The sequence below is a fragment of the Phyllostomus discolor genome, chromosome 3 (assembly GCF_004126475.2).
Source record: "Phyllostomus discolor isolate MPI-MPIP mPhyDis1 chromosome 3, mPhyDis1.pri.v3, whole genome shotgun sequence".
In the NCBI taxonomy this organism is placed as follows: domain Eukaryota; kingdom Metazoa; phylum Chordata; class Mammalia; order Chiroptera; family Phyllostomidae; genus Phyllostomus; species Phyllostomus discolor.
Genome location: NC_040905.2, coordinates 111,551,124 through 111,569,364, shown reverse-complemented (window position 1 = coordinate 111,569,364; position 18,241 = coordinate 111,551,124). Strand labels below are relative to the sequence as shown.

Genomic DNA, 18,241 nt, shown 5'->3' with positions numbered 1-18,241 from the left:
GTGGGCTGGGCAGGCCCTGGGGCAGGAGGATGGGGACGGAGCCTGCCCTGAACATGGTTCCATTCCCAGCAGAAAAAAAATCTCTCGGCCCTGGCTGGTGTGGCTCAGTGGATTGAGTGCCAGCCTCAGAACCAGAGGGTCACTGGTTCAATTCCTGGTCACGGCACATGAGTGGGTCACAGTCCGGGTCCCCAGTGGGGGCCATGTGAGAGGCAACCACACAGTGATGTTTCTTTCCCTGTGTTTCTCCTTCCCTTCCCCTCTTTCTAAAAATAGAGAAATAAAATCTTTTAAAAATTTCTCAAGTTATAGCTCCACAGCTCTTGAGGGATTCGTCAAAGCTGGCCTCATTGAAGCAAACGAGAACTTAAGTGCGTGCAGATGACCAGAGTGCCGGGAACACATGGACTGACCTTACACAGGGCCACATTCTGCTTCTGGGAATATCTCCTAAGGAAATAAGCCTTTCTGCAGAGAAAGCATTGTCCCTAGGAAAACCATCACACGTGAGTGATGTAGAATTCTGAAAAATGTTGGGAAGAAAGCCTCAGTGGGCACTCTTATGGGTAACCATAGGGATTGTGAACTGGAGGGTCAGGCTTGCAGAAAGTGGCAGGCATTTTGCAAGACACTCCTGGCTATGTTGATTGGGAGAAGCAGAGGGTGACGTGGTCTGAGCAGCGTGAGGTTGGCGGGTGAGCCCAAATGTATACTGAGGAGAAAGAACTGGAGGGAATCACAGCCACAAGTTGAGTGAGATAAGTACACAGCCACTTAATGCCTGTTTTCTCGTGTTTGTCATTGTGTTACTGGAACTTTTATGTCAATCATTTTGGTCAATCCTCACAACAAGTGGGGTGGGTGATACTGTTCTCACACATGACTTACAGATGAGGAAATCGAGGCAGAGAGTGGTCAAGGACCCTGCTCCAGGTCACACACTGCTGGGTGTTAAGAGCTGGGACCAGGTCCGAGTCTGGGGGTCAGACCTGCCTGAACCCCAACTCCATCATTGCCCTTTTGGGGTTCAGGGGCTTCTTGGGTAGTTTTGTCTTTTAACACCTTGGAGTTTCCCAGATTTTTTCTAATGAGAAGGCTTCATGTTTGTGATGGGAATGACAGACAAGAGACGGGGCACCCAGGGGTCTGGGCAGTGTGAGGCCCGTGGCGAGTGAGGAGACTGTGGCTTCCCACCACCCAGCCAGGCCAAGGGGGAGGCGCAGGGGCTGCAGTTTTTGCTTCCTTCCCTGTTATTCCAATGGAGATGAAATTCACACAATGTGAAATTAACTGATAGCCATTTTGTAGTAAACTGATTAGTGGCACTTAGTACATTCACAATGTCGCTAAACGACCTGTATTCTAGTTGCAGGACATGTTAATCACCCCAAAAAGAAACCTCATTACCACTAAGCACTCACTTCCCCACCTCCTATTCCCTGGCAACCACTATTTCACGTCTCTAAGGATTTGTCTGTTCTGGACATTTCACATAAATGGACTCACACGATGCGGCCTCTGTGACTAGCCCCTCCTACGTGGCATCATGTTTCTGAGGCTCATCTATGTTGTAGCATGTGTCAGTGCTTCATTCCCTCTTGTGAATAGTATCCCACTGCACAGACGGGCCACATTTTATCTGGTTACCAGTGGATAGACACTTGGGTTGTTTCCACTGTTTGGCTGCTGTGATTACTACTGCTGTGAAGAGTGGTGTACAGTCTTTGAGTACGCGTTTCCAGTGCTCCTCGGTGTACACCTAGGCATGGTGTTGCCAGGAGCTGCCAGACTGTTTTCCACAGTGGCCGCACCTCTCCCCTGAAGAGAACACCTGCAAGAGAACATTCCAGTCATTTCAAAATCACCCTCCCTCTATGACAGGAATCTGAGATCTCAGAACGAGATGGAGGGAATGAAGGTAGGGTGTAAGATGGGGATCACAGCAAAGGAAACCCCGTGGCATGATGGTCAAGGGTTCTGGAAGCCCAATGCCTGGGTCCCAGTTCTGGCTTTTCTGCTCACTGGGTGTGGCTGGCAAATCATGGTCCCTTAAGATATTTCCATCCTAATCCCTGGAACCTGTGAATATGTTATTTTAAGTGGCAAAAAGGGTCTTTGCAGATGTGATTAAGAATTTTGCTGGGGACAAGGGTGAAGGGATCAAGCAAAAAGGCAAAAGGACTCATGGACATGGACAACAGTGTGGTGATTGCAGGGGGGAGGGGAGTATAAGGGGGTAAATGGTAATGGAAAAAATACAATTAAAAAAAGAATTTTGCTGGGGAGATGATCCTGGGGGCTAATGTAATGACAGTGTTCCTTATAAGAGAAAGGCAGGAAGGTACAGTCAGAGATGTGAGGATGGGAGCAGAAATTAAAGTGATGGGGCTGAAGCATGAACCAAAGAATGTGGCCTCTAGAAGCTGGAAAAGGCAAGGAATGGCTTCTCCCCTAGAGCCTCGGCAAGGAACACAGCCCTGCCAGCCCATCTGGACTCCAACCTCCAGAGCTGTGAGGTAATAAAATTGTACTGTTTTAAGCCACCAAGTTTGTGGTAGTATGTTATAGTGACAAAAATAAATGAATCCTTGCCCTGGCTCGTGTGGCTCAGTGGGTTGATTGCCAGCCTGCAAACCAAAGGGTTGCTGGTCCAATTCTCAGTCAGGGCACATGCCTGGGTTGTCGGCCATGTCCCCTGTGGGGGGAGCAGAGGGTGGGTGGTGCGTGAGAGCCAATGACACGTTGATGTTTCTCTCCCTCTCTTTCTCTCTCTCTCAAAAATAAATGAATAAAACGTTGTGTTTTTTTTTTTTTAAAGAAAAGAATCCATTAGAAGTGTGACTTGAGCTGGTAGCTGAGGTTCTCAAGGCCCCAGTTTTCACATCTGTAAAATGGAAATAACAATAATACCCGCTGTAGGATTGCCATGGGAAATAAATGAGGTAATGTTACATGTATAGCCTAACATTAGCTGATATGTTTCCCCTGCTAACCATAAGCACTACAAGAACAAGAACTTGAGTCTTCCTCGTATATAGTCAACTTCAAATGCTGAGCTGTCTCTGGCCCCTTGTGGGCCTGGACACATCTGTGCTCTACAAGAAAGCAGGAGTGAGAGCTGGCAGGGTTAGGGGCCTCTGGCCCCTAGTTCTGGGAAAAAGTTCATTTGAGAGATAACCAGAGTGTTATTGCAAGGATTAGAACAGATAAAATAGGCATCCAAGACTCCTAGTGTGGTGTCAGACATACCCCCGCTGCCCAAGGAGGAGTGGTGGAATGGACACAACTTTTCTTCCCTCCCTTCCCCTTTCTCCTTTTTACCTTCCTTCCTCCTTCCATTTTTGTCTTTTCTTTGTTCACAAAGTCAACGGCAGCCCAGTGGCCATTGTCCTGGCCTGCTTGTATGATCTACTGAGAAAAAGTGGGAACGCCCTGGGATGAGGAGGCTGACAGGCCTGTGGCCTCCTCCAGAGGCCCGAGTCCCACAGTATCACGGGCAGGAAGCACACCTGCTGGGACACAGGCCCCGCCCTCCTGGTTTCCCACAGCCCTGGGGAGAGTGGGGCTGGTTGCCAGGGCCTCAGGTATAGCGGATCCGGAAGCAGGAAGCAGTCTGTGCTCCTAAGAGTTAGGACCTGCCTGGCTGGGGATCTCCGAGGCAGGTTGGGTCTAGGTGTGGGGCTGCTGGGGGGCTGGGAAGGGGAAGGGGCTGCCCAGGTCAGGTTCAGGGCCCAGAGAAGGGATGAGCAAGGAGAAGAGATAGGAAGAGAGTCTGGGGCAGGAACTGGGGCCCAGAGGGAAGGTGCGAAAGGGGCAAGGACTGGACTGTGGGAAGCCTGTATGTGGCCCAGCCCCCGAGGAGCTCAGGGCTCTAAGGGGCTCCCTGTGGGGCTAAGGCAGGTGGCACCCACGACCCTCCAGCTGAGATGGACAACCTGAAGGAGCTGGAGTCCACAGCCGAGGAAGTGCTGGGGAAACTGAGGAGCCACAAACTGTTCCAGTCCACATGGGACACGGCTGCCTTTATTATCTTCCTCCTCTTCCTGGGTGAGTGTGGGTTCTGCCTCTGGCTCATCAGCCTCACAAGCCAGGCCCTAGTCAGAGGGCCATGTCTGGACACCTGTCCCGCCCCTAGGCACTGTGTTGCTCCTGCTGCTGCTTGCTTGCCTCCACTGTTGCTGCTGCTCCTCCAGATCCCAGAAGGTGAGAACCAAGCAGGTGAGACTCAGGGCCTGGAACTGCACTGAAGTGGGGGAGGGGTTTTGGAGAAGCTGCTGAGCCTCCTCTAGATGGGGGTTGGCAGGGAACTGAAGCTCATCAAATCCTCTGTGCCTCTCTTACAGGTAAACCCCATGGGAGTGAGTAACTTGGCTCTGGAACCTTAATGAGGCATCTTCCAGCCCCCCTGCTTGCATGTCCTGCTGGGTAACAGTAACAAGGCCTTGTCTGCCCAGAGCTTGAGTCTGAAGTGTGTTGTGTTCTAACCTCCCATCAAGGGTTGAGCACTGCCGGCACTGACTGCTCCATCCAGTGCCCACCTGGTCCCTCATAGACTTCACCCAGCATGACTTTCGCCAGGAAACCTTAATAAGTTGCAGGAGGTCACTCAGCAACTACCAATGGGAGGGGAAGCTGGACTCAAACTTGGGGCCCCAACCCCCAGGAAAAGCCCTTGTCACTATTCTACTCAGCCCCTCAGCAGCCAGAAGGACCCTCTCAAAGGTGGTGTGAATAGGCCAGGGCCTGAGTCACCGAGAACTCCATCAGCTCCTGACAATCAGGGAACCCCCAGTTTGGTCCCCACTCAGATAGACAAGACAGAGATGTCCAGGCAAAATTGGATAATCTTTATTTCTTGGAGACCCTGGTGGGGTTGCTGTTTAGTCAAGGGCACCCCAGCTCATGGTAGGTGGCCTCTGTCCGCCTTTTCCTCCTTCTTCCTTCCCAGCTCATAGCTTAGGGTCACCACCCACCCCTCACCTTCCAAGGGGAGGGGGTGTGTAGCTGTCCCTCACCATCCTGGGGGGCAGCTCAACAGGAAGGCATCGAAACAGGGAGGAAGGAGTGCCCTGGGCTGGGCTCCACCTTGAGTCCAAAGGGCAAGGATTAGAATGTGGGCCACCTCTTGACCCCACCTTCCTGACCCACCAAAACAAAAAGCAAGTCAGCCTCCCTTCAGCCCAGAGGTTCCTGTGTTCACTCCCATCTGTGCAAGTGTGATGGGTAGAGCAGGCAAGAAGAGAAGGAAACTGCCTATCGTGCTGGCTCTGGCCTGTAATTCAAGGGGTGTGTGTGATGGGGGTGGGGACACCCTGGGTAGGGGCCACTTCTCAGGGGGAACAGCTCTTGGGTGCTCTGCTCAGAAAGGCTTGTAGCTCCAGTAGCTGGAGAACACCGAGATCTAGGAAGGGAGAAAGGTTGGGGGGACATGGTGAGTGGTGGTGCCAGGGGCCCTGGCCCCTGTTGTACCCTGTGACTCTGGTGAGATTTTGAGGTTACCCAAGGGTAATGTGTCAGGGAGCAGGCACTGTTGCCCAGCAGCCCATCTGGCTGGTGTGTGCAGAGGGCACAAAAGACCTTATGATTTGGAGGTGCTTTGGAGGTGAGACAAGAGGCCTTGGAATACCCCCCAAATTAAGGATCTAATCAGCCTGTTGCCGGGCTGGCCTCATCTGTCTAAGATTGATCAGTCCAGACCTCACCACCCCATGTCCCCACCTTATCCTTGAGCTGCTGGCAGAGCTGCAGGGAGACGGTGAAGAAGACAAGGGCATCATTGAGCCACGGGATGACGGACTCCACTTTGTGCACGTGGCTCACTTCCAGACGCTGGGAGCCCCACTCACTGCAGGGAGTCAAGGGTCCCTGAGCCCCCCAGCCTCTGAGGTACAGAGGACGCTCAAGGGCACCCCTCCCAACAGCATACTTACAACATGGCCCCAGGGCTGTGGAGCACAGAGCCTCCAGCTGGGCGGAAGTTCTAGGCAGAAGAGCACCAGCCCTGGTCAGGCCCTTGGGGCTGCAGGGCATGGGCTGGTGGAAGTGAGGGGTTGGAGGTTGGCAGGGTCCTGCTCACCTTGGTGGAATTGGGCTGCAGGGTGTGCAGCTGGTACACGGTGAGACAGAGCTTGTTAAGGTTGATGTAGACGTTAACCAGCAGATCGGAGGGCAACGCGGGGGCAAACATACGCTGAGGGGCAGACAGGCAGGTGGGGTGAGGGCAGTGCAGGCAGAAGTTTCCCAAGAACCACCTGGTGGTATCTCTACCCTCATCTTACAAACTGGGGCATCTAGACTCTTCCCAGGTGCCCTGGGTAACTTCTTGCTCTGCCAGGCTTAGAAACTGCTGACTCAGACCAGGGGTGCTGTATTTGGGGGGTAAGGGGCACACAGGATGAGAGCTGAGGACCCTATCCCAGAAAACTGCATAGACACAGAACACCTACTGATGACAATTTGGGGCATCCCTGTGTCCCTCTTCTAGGGGACCCACTCTCCTGGACCGAGGCACTGACCGTGAGGCCGCTGGCAGCAATCTCAGGCAGAGTGAGGGTGGCTGGAGTAGTGAGCCGATTGCGAGCTCTGGTCAGTTGCAGCATCACGGCGTCCATCAACTAGGGGGAGGGGGCTGGTCACAGCTGCTGTGAGGGCATTGAGCCTGGTTCTGATCCCATCCCCCACACCCCAGCATTGGAGAGCAACAAAGTAGGGTAGCCTCCAGCTCCTGTCCTGGTGGTCCTGGTCTCAGAGCTGGAACCTCACCCTAAAGCAGGGGACTTATTTAAAAAACACAGGTAATTGGGCTCCAGCTGGGGGAGGAAGGTAGGATGTCCAGTGAACCATCCATCCAGGAGCTTGTATTGCATGGGATTCTAGAGGTGGGTCCAATGGGAAATGAGATTCCAGGAGTCAAGTCCCAGGGGCAAGATGGCTTGGTAGTTGGGGGCAGAGGCAATGAAGGAACGTAGAAGGGGCCCTAATCTAGATAGGGTGCAAAGGGCAAGGGAGAGCTTCCTGAAGGAAGCAATGAGACAGCTGAGTTGATGCCTTAAGTCAGGTACCAACCCCCTTTCCACAGGTGAAAACACTGAGACTCTAAAGGGCAAGGTCACATAGCTAGTGAACAGTGGAGCTATGTAGAACTCATCCCTTTCCTTTACCATGGACCAGAGCCCTGGCTTGGACTCCTTAGAGGCCCAGCTTCCACCGCCTCCAGCTGTGGCTGTGGGTACTAGGATGACCTAGGCAAAACTATTGGGTGGAGGCATATGGGCTGCAGCTTATACCCCCAGGGTAGTCTTCTGGGAGGGACCTCAGTCCATCTAGTTCCAAGTTTCATATGAAGAATCAGAGGTCCAGGGAGGGTAGGTGAACTGGCTAACAACACACAGCAAGTCTGGGCATCCAGACTGAAGTTTTTCCTCCATGCTTTGTGAACTGACTTTGTTAAGTTTTTTTTTTTTCTTCCTACTGCTAGTACTACAACTAGTAGCTTAGTAGCTACTATTTATGAAGCACTTATGAGGGGCCGCTTTACCTGCATTATCACAGTTAGTAGTCACTATATCTTGTTCTCCTTTTACAGGGAAGGATACTGAGGCACAGGGTGACTAAGTAAGTGACTTGAGGTTGAACAGCTTATAGCAAAGGCCCTGGGATCAGAACCCAGGTCTGATTCTGGAGCTGTGAGCCATTTGACTGTGGCTCAACAGACATGTGTGCATTGAGGTGAAGAATCAACTGTCAGCTACACCTGAGGACGTGGGGGCAGAGTACTCCAGGGACCCGGTCACAGGTCAGGGCTGGGTGTGGGGAACTTGGCTCCCCTATCCCTGCAGGCAGCTCACCTTAAGGACCTCTGCTCCTGTCCTGAACTGGTAGCTGTCATCCCGGTTGTTGAGAAGGTAAATGGCTTGGCTCACGTGGTTCCTGGCATCCTGGATCTGAAAACAGTGCCACTCTGTGGTCAGTGGGCTGGGGCCCAGCAGGGAGATGTGCCAGATTCACAGTAGCCATGGTCTCACAGCTCTAGCCCATGGGCACGCACTCTGAAGGGCTGTCATCCTTGGAGGGGTGGGTGGGTGCTGCTTTCATGACACTTCCTCCATACTCCCCCACAGTTCCATAACTATGTACTTCCTGCCCTGGCTGGGTGCTGGGCACAGACTAAGGTGGGCTTGGTTCCTGGCCTCATGTAGCTCACTTTCTAAAGGAGGACAGATGGTAACACAGTAAAGGCACAAGATAACAGACTGCATGGCTTGCACAAAAAAAATAAACAGGGTGATGAGGGGAGATCAGGGAGCCTCTTTACATGGCAGGCAGAGGAGGCCCCAGGGAGGTGACTCTTGAGTTGACATTCATTACTCTTGTCATGAGAAAAGCTGGTGGAGAGGATTCCAGGCAGGGAGACAAGAACGAGCAAAGGCCCAGAGGTGGAGACTGCTGGTGGCCAGTTGTGGGGGAGCAAAAGCTGGGGCCCAGTCACATAGGAGTTGATAGGGAGCATGGATTTTTGTCCTCAGGAGCCATGGAAAGCCCCTGGAAGCATGGGAAGGGAGTGACTTGTTCAGGGGGAAGTTCCTATGTCTTTGGCTAGGGAGTATGGACAGGTTCACTTACCACAAAGCTAGTCTCTGGAGTCCCATGCCCCGCCCACCCTGGCTTTGCTGCCAGGAAACACTGTACCAGGCTTGCTGTAGCAGCAAATTCTCAGTGTCCAGCCCCTGGAGGCCTTAGTACCACTGTACAGGCCTGCCTGCCTCTGCCTGCCCTTGTGGCCTGAGCTCTGGTCAGGGAAGGTCCTGGTTACCTGCTGCAACTTCCACTGCTTGTCCTCCCGGAAGGCAAAATGCAGCAACTGGTTGTTGCGGGGCATCTTCAGGTTCACGTCCTAATGGGTGAGAGGGTTATAAGCTGGGCAAAGGGATGCCCTTAGGCTTTTGGCCACTGTGAGCCTATAAGCCAGGGGGCTGAAATAGTGGCGGTTTAGGCCCCAGATACTTCTAGGGAGTAGGGGGATGGACTCCCAATACCATGGCCATTTGGGGGTGAACAGGGAGGTCAGGAAACAGGAACTCAGGCCCAAGAGAAATCACAAAGAGAAAGAGACCAAGAATGGGGAAGGTGGCCTTAGGTGGAAGGAGGTATGTGACTGGGCAGACAGAGAATACCTGCACAGGCCAATGGACCGAATACCTACCCGGGAAGGAGAGGGACCTTCCCCCATGCCCTGGCACCTGACACAGGTTGGGTGCAGATGGAGCTCGGGTGTTGGCTGATTCCACTTGGATCTGGGGCCAGCCTAATCCTGCCAATGCCCATGCTTCACTGGGTGTAGACTCAGGGCTGGATCATTTACAAAGCATCCCCTTTCTGCACATCTTACAGAAACCACACACCAATCTCATGAAATGGTTGGGGGTAACTGTCATTTTATAAGGAAACTGAGGCTCAGAAGGGTCAAGAATCCTGCCCAGCGTCACACAGCCAGCTGGTGGCAGAGCTAAGCAGCAGGCTCCCATGCTCTTCCTCACTGGCTTCTCCAGAAACAAGCAAAGGGGGGAGGGGCCAGGACTCACCGCCTGGCTCAGCGCGTCCCCTTGCAGAGTCAGCACGCCTTTCACCTGGTCAGTGCTACAACACATTGGGGTCAAAGCAGAGTCTGAATCTAATCCCTCCTACCGCCCAGCCATCCCAGTGGTCTGCTTCTGGTTGGCTGTCACAGGATGTTCCAGCCCCAGTGTCCCACCCTCCTAAGGAGCCCATCCCAGGGGTTTCCGCAGAGCCAGGGCTCACCCATAGCTGCCCAGAATGAAGTTCTCTTGCTTGACAGGCCCCTCTGTGCCTGAGCCCTGCAGAGTGAAGCGGAGAGAGGCCTCCTGGGGAGAATAGGAGAGTGGGGCAAAGTTCACTCAATCCAGCCCAGTGCTCCTTCCAGAAGCCCCAATCCCAGGTTGGCTAGGAGAGGAACAGGTGGGCTGGCCTCATGGGGACACCTAACCCAAGCCTCCAGGGCACCTTACTGCTTCTCTGGCTCCTCCCACATGGCCTGAATTTCAGGTCCTACGGGAGGCAATGCCTGCTCCTTCCCTATTCTCTGAGTACCTGTAGTGTCTGACATGGGGGGTATATAATGGGAATACTTTCCCAGGTCAGTCCAGGTGCTCAGGGGTGAACAACAGGGTCAGGAGCCACAGTAGTCAAGACGACTCGCAATTCTGGTCATACTAGGCAATGCCCTGACATTTGTGAATTGACTAGCTTATCTTCATGAGAGCACTGTGAGGCAGATACCGTTACATCCTTTTTGCTAAGGACGAAAAGGAGGCCCAGAGAGACTGAGTACTTGGCTAATGTCACAATGTTGGGGTCCCTGATCTCAGATTAAATGTCACTGCCTTAAGACCTTCGCCGTCCGGACCCCGGGGCTCATACCAGGTCCATGGCATTCACACAGCTGCCTGGAGAAACGGGTAAGTACCTTCTGGGGTCCCCAACTAGGCTCCAAGTCCACTGACGCCAAAACTGCGTTTGAACACCGCACGAGAGAACACAGCAAGCGCGAAGGAGGCTGGTGTAGCCGCCCGAGGGAAGGAGCCGCGTCAGGGTAAGCTAGGGAAGGTGGGAACGCACAAAGGTCCGCTGCCGCCCCGGGAGGCGTTACCTTTAGGATGTCCTGCAGCTGCTTCAGCACAGCGTGCACCTCATCGTGAAGCAGCCATCGGAATTCCTCCTCCTGCGAGACAGGCCGCTATCAGCCACCCGGACCCACCGCCCCAACCTTGCCCCAGCGGACTGTACGCCTCACCAGTACTGCACGCTCCACCGCTGTCGCTGCCATCGCAGCCGCCATGGCTGCCCCTCGCTGCCCAGCTACGGTCTCCGGTAAGCGGCCCTCGCCGGTAAGCGGTCCTCCTCCCTCGGTCAGTACTCTGCATCTGGGCCTACCCCCACTGCCTATTGGCTGAAGGGAACCAATCCCACCTCTAAACCACCTCCTCACAATGCTGATTGGCTGAGAGGACTCCCACCCCACCCCACTCCCGGCTGGAACCAGACTGGCTGCGTTAAGAACTCCTTTGCCTTCGCTCGCTGAGGATGCCACCGGGAGCCGCTGTCACATTGCGGCAACGCGGCTGCGCTTAGGCTACAGGGCTGTGGCCCTCGACCCGCCTCTTCTGGGCTCTGATAGGGTGTCTTTACCTATTTGCGCTCCATTGGCCAAAGGAATGGCTTGCTCTTACTGCCCCTGGCGATTGACGATTGGCTGAGGTGGTAACCTGCTCTGGCTCGGCCTCCCCAAAGCAGCAGCCCCACTGAGTTAACCTCCGCCCTCTTCTTCCCTCCACTCTGGGCGGTTGGTGTTTGGGCGCAGGCAACCGCCAAGGTTGTCAGTCACAGCTGTGTTACCAAGAAACGTTTTATTCTGCTTGCAGTAGCCTTTTGTTAATTGCACAAAATCGTTTTTTTCCTTTTGCCATTTAAACATCATCACACAATTCTATTCTGAAAGACATGTTCATTAAAAACAAAGCAAAAATAAAAATTCACAACCTTAATTACCAGATTTGTTGTTTAAAGGGGAAAAAAGGGTGGCAGAGGAGGGGCTTTCTTACAAGCTTTTTCACAATGTGTCACATTTTCTTTTCAAAAGGGAAGGACTTCAAAACAAACGTGAGATAGCTTAAACAGAAATATTAATAAAAAGGAACTTTACAGAATTGCCAACAATATTAAGACAACATTGACTAACCAGTTTCATTACAGCATCTTCCCCCCACTCCCACCCCCGAGTGTCCAGCTAGGACTATAACAGGCTTTGTGTTCAGTCAGAATCCTGGTGAAATCAACTGTGCCAAAAATCACAGGCATCTTCCCTGGTCTCCCCTCATGTCCTCTGAGATCCTATAACCTGGGTTCTGATCAATGGAAAAGGACTGAAGTTGTGAGGGGGAGGGACCCACACCAGTGTGGCCACCTCATTTTTTAAATATAATTATGTATTCACTATAAATGCTGACCTTCTGGCAAAATGTGACTTTGAAAAGAACCCATGCAGAGGCAGACAACATTGACATCCTTTAGGTGACTTCTCCTTGTTCTTATGCCACATTCCAAGCCCCTCTGGTCCCCTATCCAAGGAGAAATACTAGATCCTCAAGGATGCCTTGGATCCACCTCCGAGCGTTAGTTCAGGTTCACTCAGGCCCAGTTCTCCTCTTCCCTCCTGACAGACCCCAGGGCCCTGGAAGCACCGAAGACCAAGCTGCTGGCTGAAGTGAAGATACTCATTCCGTTTCAAGAGCTGAGCCTAAGAAATGGTCATCACTGGTCAGGCTGGGTCTGGGCTAAAGGGACAGACGACAGGAAGAAATACTCTCCATGGGAGGAAAGGGGAAAGGGAGAATGGAGAGGCGGGCATGCAGAGGACTTATACAGGGGCTGGAGAAGGTGGGACTGCTGTGAGGGGACCTGGGTCAGAGTGGCTCTTCAGAACCAGGAGAAGTCTGTGGCATAATGGAAACAGGAAGGAGCTCTTCCCTTCCCTCACTGATGGCCCTCAGGAACCCCTTCCCACGGGCTGGGATGAAAATCCAAATACTAAAACAGCCTGTTGAGGAGAGAGCTCTCCCTACACCAAAGAAAGGAAGTCCGATCCCAGCCCAGGACTCCATAGTGATGGCGACTAGGATGAGTGCTGAAGAGCAGTGAGGGAGAGTAGGCTTCTATGAGCCTACCTACAGGCTAACTGCTGCTCTCCCTGGAAAGCCAGAGCCCTGTCTTTGCTTGACTTTGCCAATCTCTTTTCAGTTCACAAAGGCATTTCTGGAGAGTTGGTTGCATGTTGGTAACTTAAACATGACAATCCTCATCAGCTGGGCACCTGAGGTTGGAGGGCCCACAGGATCCTCCATTAGTCTGTGCTGGTTCATCTTGGCCCACAGCCTCTCTCCGCAAGGGATCCATCCAGTGGGGAATGTGGGCATGACCACACCTCTTTGCTGAGGGAAGCAGTGGGAAGGCTTCCAGTTCTCACTGCTGGTTCTAGTTCCTTGATTGGAAGGGGTCTGAGATAAGAGAAGCTTGAGAGAAGGGGAAAAAAGCCAGGCAGCAGTTTCTGGGCAGCTTCTATCCTGGAATAAGAGCCAGTGGTGTGTGTGTATGTGTGTGTGTGTGTGTGTATACACGGAGCCACCTGGTTTGGGGGCCAGTGCCCAGCTCAAGAGCTTTGCCACAGGCTGATCAATCCTGCTGACACCTCTCCCCTTCCCAAGACCTTCAAGGGAAGAGTAATGCTGTGTGCTGTGCTGATGGCAGGTCTCAAAGTCTGTATAAAAGGAGATCGAGACAGGTGGACTGGTCCAGAGTGAAGTGCCAGGACCTCAACCCCATGTGATGAAGAAGGGGTCAGAGGGAAGATTAGGGGAGTGGGGGCTTAGTGTATGTAGGCTCGGTACACGGCAGACATATCGTTGTCAGACTGGTCCAGTGCCTTGGCTCTTTTGTACACCTGAAAAAGAATTAGATGGGCTCAATCTCTGACCACACAGCTGGCGTAAAGACCTGGATGTGCTTTCTGGAGGTGGTTTTAGATGTGGTTAGATGGGTAGGTTCTGGATTCCAGGCTGTCTGGGTATGACTCCTGGTTCCTTTGCTAATTTGGACAAAATACCTCAGCCACTGCCTTTTGATATCTTGGAGAAGGTAACAGGGTTATGGTGAGGGTTAAATGGAGTGAGGGATGTATAATTTTTAGAGTGTCACCACAGAGGTAGAACCCAGTATTATAAGTATGTGCTTTCTTGCTGAAGACCCTCCAAGGACTTCCCATGTTATTCTCCAGGCTACTACTGTCCCTGCCCTTTCCTCTGCATAGGACGCCCTTCCCTCAACCTGGCTGGCTTCTTCCCAAAGGCATTTCCTGACCACCTCATCTAAAGCAGTGGCTGTAGCACTTTACCTTGTCACCTCTATCTACTTACCATGTCCTATTTTATCTATATTTCTGACCACCTGAAATTCTTTCTTGTTTAAATACCTATGTGATTATTTTGTGCCTCCTTCCATTAAAACGTACACCAACCTGTCCCCAGAGCCTAGTATGGTGCTTGGCAATTAACAGCTGCCCTGGAGATACTAGGTGACTAACTGGATGTGTGAAAAGAATTAAACAGCCGTTGTTCGACAAGGGCAGTATGGCATCCAGTCATGCCGAGGAAATGCAGCGGGACACAAGGTTCCTTCCCCACATGGCTGGCTCTTTTTTTTTTTTTAAATTTCTCTTTATTGATTTTAGAAAGAGAGAAGAAGAGGAAGAGAAGGGGGTGGGAGAAATATCAATTTATTGTTCCACTTATATGTGCATTCATTGGTTGCTTCTTGTATATGTCCTTGTATGGTAAAGAACAGGGATCCAATCTATAACCTTGGCATATCAGGACAATGCTCCAACCAACTGAGCTACCTGGCCAGGGCTGCATTTTTTTTTTTTCTTAAAAAAGAAAAAATATATATAGTCCAGTTGGAGCTACCATAATTAAGTGTCCATTATAGCTTAGGTGAAGCTGCAATTCAGAATGAAGGCTAAAGACTTTTTCAGATAAAACCAATTATCACCAGTAGACCTGCATTACAAGAAATGCTAAATGTAAGTTCTCCCACCTGAAAGGAATTAACACGAGAGAGAAATTAAATTCTTCAGAAAGGAATGGAGAACACTGGAAATCGTAAATTAGAAAAATTATAAAATGATTTTTCCACTTAATTTCTTTAAAATACATATGACTACTTAAAGTAAAACATTTCAACATTGGTGGGTTTAAAACAAAGACAGATATGACACATAGGACACCTGTAACCTAAAGCAGGCATTCTCAACATGGGGGGATTTCACCTTTCAGGGGATATTGGTAATGTCTGGATGTATCTGGGAGTGCTGCTGGCAGCTAGTGGGTAGAGGACAGGGATGCTGTTAACATACTGTAATGCACAAGACAGTTTCGACAACAAAATGTTAATAGTGTCCAGGTTGAGAAACCCTGACTTAAAGGATGAGGAACAGAGAGGTAGATGGATCTGTTTTTGGTAAATATTAACTCTAAGTAAACCATGGAATTAAATGTGTATCGCAATCCCTAGAACAAAAACAGAAGAAAAATAATGCATCGTTAAAAAGCCTATAGAGCTTTGGCTGGTGTGGCTCACTTGGTTGGAGCATCGTCCAGTAAACTGAAAGGTTGTAGGTTTGATTCCTGGTAGGGCACATGCCTAGGTTGAAACTTTGGTCTCTAGCTGGGACATGTACAAGAGGCAACCGATAATGTTTCTCTCTTACATCTATTTTTCTCTCCCTCTTTCTCTCCCTCCCTTCCCCTCCCTAAAAATCAATAAGCATGTCCTCAGATGAGGATTAAAAAAGCCAATAGATATCTAAAATAGAATTCTAAAAAGATATTGAAATAACACAAAATAAGGCATGAAAGGAGGAATAGACAAACACCAGAAGGGAGAAAAGCAATCAAATAATAAACCAGTAGCTCTGAATCCAATCATACAACAGATGTGAAGACAGACTAAATGTTAATGGACTGGTTAACTTTAAGATCCAATGACTAGAGAGCCTAAAGTTACATGATCCAAACAAATGGCCAGAAAATGCCACACTCCACTGAGAAATTAACCAAAATGTCTGTTTCCAAGCAAAGGAATGATGGTGGGGGCAAGTCAGAAATCACCTCATCAAGTGCTGCCAGTACAAGCCACACATAGAACTATTCGGAAGCAACTACAGTTAAAGACAAACTCATCAAGAGATGAGTCTACTGCCAAGAGAAGACCCACAGGTGAAACTAGAGAGAAACCTGACATTGTACCGCAACCTGAAAGAGTGAAGTTAAGTACTTGGAGATATTCTCGCAAGGAAGGAACAGAAGATACAGAATTTAGGGACAGAAGATTATAAACTATGAAAAGGCAGGTCTGAAATGAGCATAATTTTGTTTTTGATTTTTTTTTACTTTTTTCTTTGCAGTAATAAGCCACTTGAGCCCTGTAAGAATTTAACCTGAATGAAAATGTGTATCAGCTTATAGCTCTTGAAGCTATAGCTTCTAAAATAAATGAATCTATGTGTTTCATAAAATAGTTTTATTTTAACTCTATGGTAAAGATAAATACTGCTCAGCTTTTTTTTTTTAAGATTACATTTCTATCAGGTTAAGAATGCTGAACTTCTAAAAAATTGTTTTCAAAAAGTGCATATGTAGGTGCTTAGTAAGTGTCATTCAAAAGCAATGTTAATGATGGCCTTGGTCAGGTAGCCCAATTGGTTAGTGTTGTCCCAACACACCAAGGTTGTGGGTTTGATCTTTGGTCAGGGCACATACGAGAATTAGTCAATGAATGCATAAATAAGTGCAACAACAAATCGATGCTTCTCTCTCTCTCTCTCCCACCACTTCCTCTATCTCTCTAAAATCAATAAAAATTTTAAAAAGTTAATTAAGCTCCAATTAATAGGCAGATATTGTCAGAATGGATAAAAACTCAAGGCCCAATTACAGATTGTCTACAAAACATACAATTTAAAGACACAGGCTGAAAGTAAGTGGATAGAAAAAGATATACCATGAAAATAGTAGGCACAAGAAGGCTGTAGTAGTAATATTAAAACCAGACAACAGATTTCAAAACAAAGATCAAGAGACATTTCATAATAATAATGAAAGGGTAAATTCATCAGGAATACATAATAAATAAGTTTAAAGGCATTAAGCAAAATGGACAGAATTAAAGAAGATAATTTCACAATCATAGTTGGAGATTTTAATATTCCTTTCTCAGCAACTGAAAGAACCAGAGGAAAGGTCAGTAAAGGTAGTATGAAAACAATGCCAATCACCTTCACCTAACTGATACCTGCAGAGCAAAGCATCCAACAACTGTAGACAACAGTTGTCTTATTTGCACATGACACACCCAGCAAGACAGACCATCTGCTGGGCCACAGAACAAGCTCATTATTTAAAGACTTAAAAATCATACTGGGCATATTTTTTGACTATAAAAGAGATTATTAGAAATCAATAACCATTAAGACATCTAGGGCCCTGGCTGGCGTAGCTCAGTGGATTGAGCGCAGTGGTTTGATTCCCAGTCAGGGTACATGCCTGGGTTGCAGGCCATGATCCCCAGCAACCGCACATTGATGTTTCTCTCTCTGCCCCTCCCTTCCCTCTCTAAAAATAAATAAATAAAATCTTTAAAAAAAGACATCTGGGAAAACTCTAAATATTCAATAAACTTTTGAGTAATCTACAGGTCAAAGAAGAAATCACAAGGGAAATAAGCATGGCTCAAAAGAAGACGTCCAGCTTTTAATGCTCCTGTTAGAAAATGCAGGTCTAAACCAAACGATCTGACATTCCACACTGAGAGGTTAGACCAGAGAGTAAAGAACAGCCAAAATAAGTAAAAGAGAGGAATAACAGAAGAAAAATAAAGGGAAGGCTGCTGGTACTTGTGCCACTGGCTCTTGCAGTTAGTTACCTCATTGGCTGCAGCTGCCATAGGAGTCGGATGGTTGACGGCATCGCCCAGCGCAATGGCTAAGCGAAGATCCTTCTGAATGTATTTCAGGTAGAAATCAGGCTTAAAGTTTCCTTGCAGGATATCTGAGGAGAGAAAGCCACTTATCAGAAGAACCAGAAGGGCCTAAGAAACCACCTGCAGTAGTATCAGGGCTCAACAACCAGCATTTCTGTCCCCCTCAGATACCCAAGAGACGAGTTCCCAGCCTGTACCCTCAAATCCCATCCACTGTGTGCCCTCTCTACCTAAGGGCATGCACTAACTTGAGAGAGTGTATCTTTCATACCCAATAAGTACCTGAAGAACGGACTGTTCTGACAGCTGCGTGGAACAGTTCCTCAGCTCTAATAAAGACTATAATGCAAGAAGGGAGGCCAAAGGCAACTTACTTTGGCACTTCTGGTCCAGAAAGATGCTGGCCAACTGTCCTTGATTAAGGATGTCCAAGAGTGTCTGCTGGGACTGGCCTGTCACTTGGGCCAGGGTTAGCCCCTCAGCAATGGTGGCCATGAAGCTCCCCTGGACCATATTCACAATCAGCATCATCTTGGCTGCATTGCCAACCTCACCTGCCCAAAGCAAAGAATCATGGTCATTTCCCAAGAATCCTGCAGGCAGGGATTTTCTGCCCACCCCCATCCCTGCTTGG

At 49.7% G+C, this 18,241-nt stretch overlaps 3 protein-coding genes across 13 annotated transcripts in view; 1 reads left to right on the top strand and 2 right to left on the bottom strand.

Annotated features, from left to right (window-relative positions):
* The first annotated feature begins 3,559 nt into the window (after positions 1–3,559).
* On the top strand, positions 3,560–4,461 carry SMIM22 (small integral membrane protein 22). 3 transcript variants are annotated; one of them, XM_036020972.1, is made up of 4 exons: positions 3,560–3,662; positions 3,901–4,047; positions 4,136–4,218; positions 4,344–4,461. In XM_036020972.1, the coding sequence occupies exons 2-4, from the start codon at positions 3,927–3,929 to the stop codon at positions 4,383–4,385; spliced, it is 246 nt and encodes an 81-aa protein (XP_035876865.1). In that variant the 5' UTR covers positions 3,560–3,662; positions 3,901–3,926; the 3' UTR covers positions 4,386–4,461. The 3 variants fall into 3 exon arrangements, with proteins under 3 accessions (XP_035876865.1, XP_028375878.1, XP_035876866.1); XM_028520077.2 differs by having other exon boundaries at positions 3,561–3,658; XM_036020973.1 differs by lacking the exon at positions 3,560–3,662 and having other exon boundaries at positions 3,693–4,047; positions 4,136–4,203; positions 4,344–4,456.
* A 365-nt stretch (positions 4,462–4,826) lies between these two features.
* Positions 4,827–10,937, bottom strand: ROGDI (rogdi atypical leucine zipper). Of its 3 annotated transcripts, XM_028512681.2 has the most exons (11): positions 10,811–10,937; positions 10,667–10,738; positions 9,799–9,881; positions 9,582–9,636; positions 8,813–8,893; positions 7,848–7,943; positions 6,516–6,614; positions 6,077–6,190; positions 5,931–5,980; positions 5,719–5,845; positions 4,827–5,401 (listed from the first exon to the last, which is right to left on the bottom strand). In XM_028512681.2, exons 1-11 carry the CDS (start codon positions 10,853–10,855, stop codon positions 5,360–5,362), a joined length of 864 nt encoding a protein of 287 aa, XP_028368482.1. In that variant the 5' UTR covers positions 10,856–10,937; the 3' UTR covers positions 4,827–5,359. The 3 variants fall into 3 exon arrangements, with proteins under 3 accessions (XP_028368482.1, XP_035876863.1, XP_035876864.1); XM_036020970.1 differs by lacking the exon at positions 6,516–6,614 and having other exon boundaries at positions 10,811–10,923; XM_036020971.1 differs by lacking the exons at positions 9,582–9,636; positions 9,799–9,881 and having other exon boundaries at positions 10,811–10,923.
* A 467-nt stretch (positions 10,938–11,404) lies between these two features.
* The window catches only part of GLYR1 (glyoxylate reductase 1 homolog), a 36,592-nt gene continuing 29,755 nt past the window's right edge, over positions 11,405–18,241 (bottom strand). For all 7 annotated transcript variants that reach the window (XM_036020966.1, XM_036020968.1, XM_036020969.1 and 4 more), the window contains 3 exons: positions 17,982–18,161; positions 17,551–17,675; positions 11,405–13,513 (listed from right to left, as the gene is read on the bottom strand). In XM_036020966.1, coding sequence (XP_035876859.1) covers positions 13,439–13,513; positions 17,551–17,675; positions 17,982–18,161 — 380 coding nt within the window. In that variant the 3' untranslated portion in view covers positions 11,405–13,438. The remainder of the gene's footprint in view (positions 13,514–17,550; positions 17,676–17,981; positions 18,162–18,241) is intronic.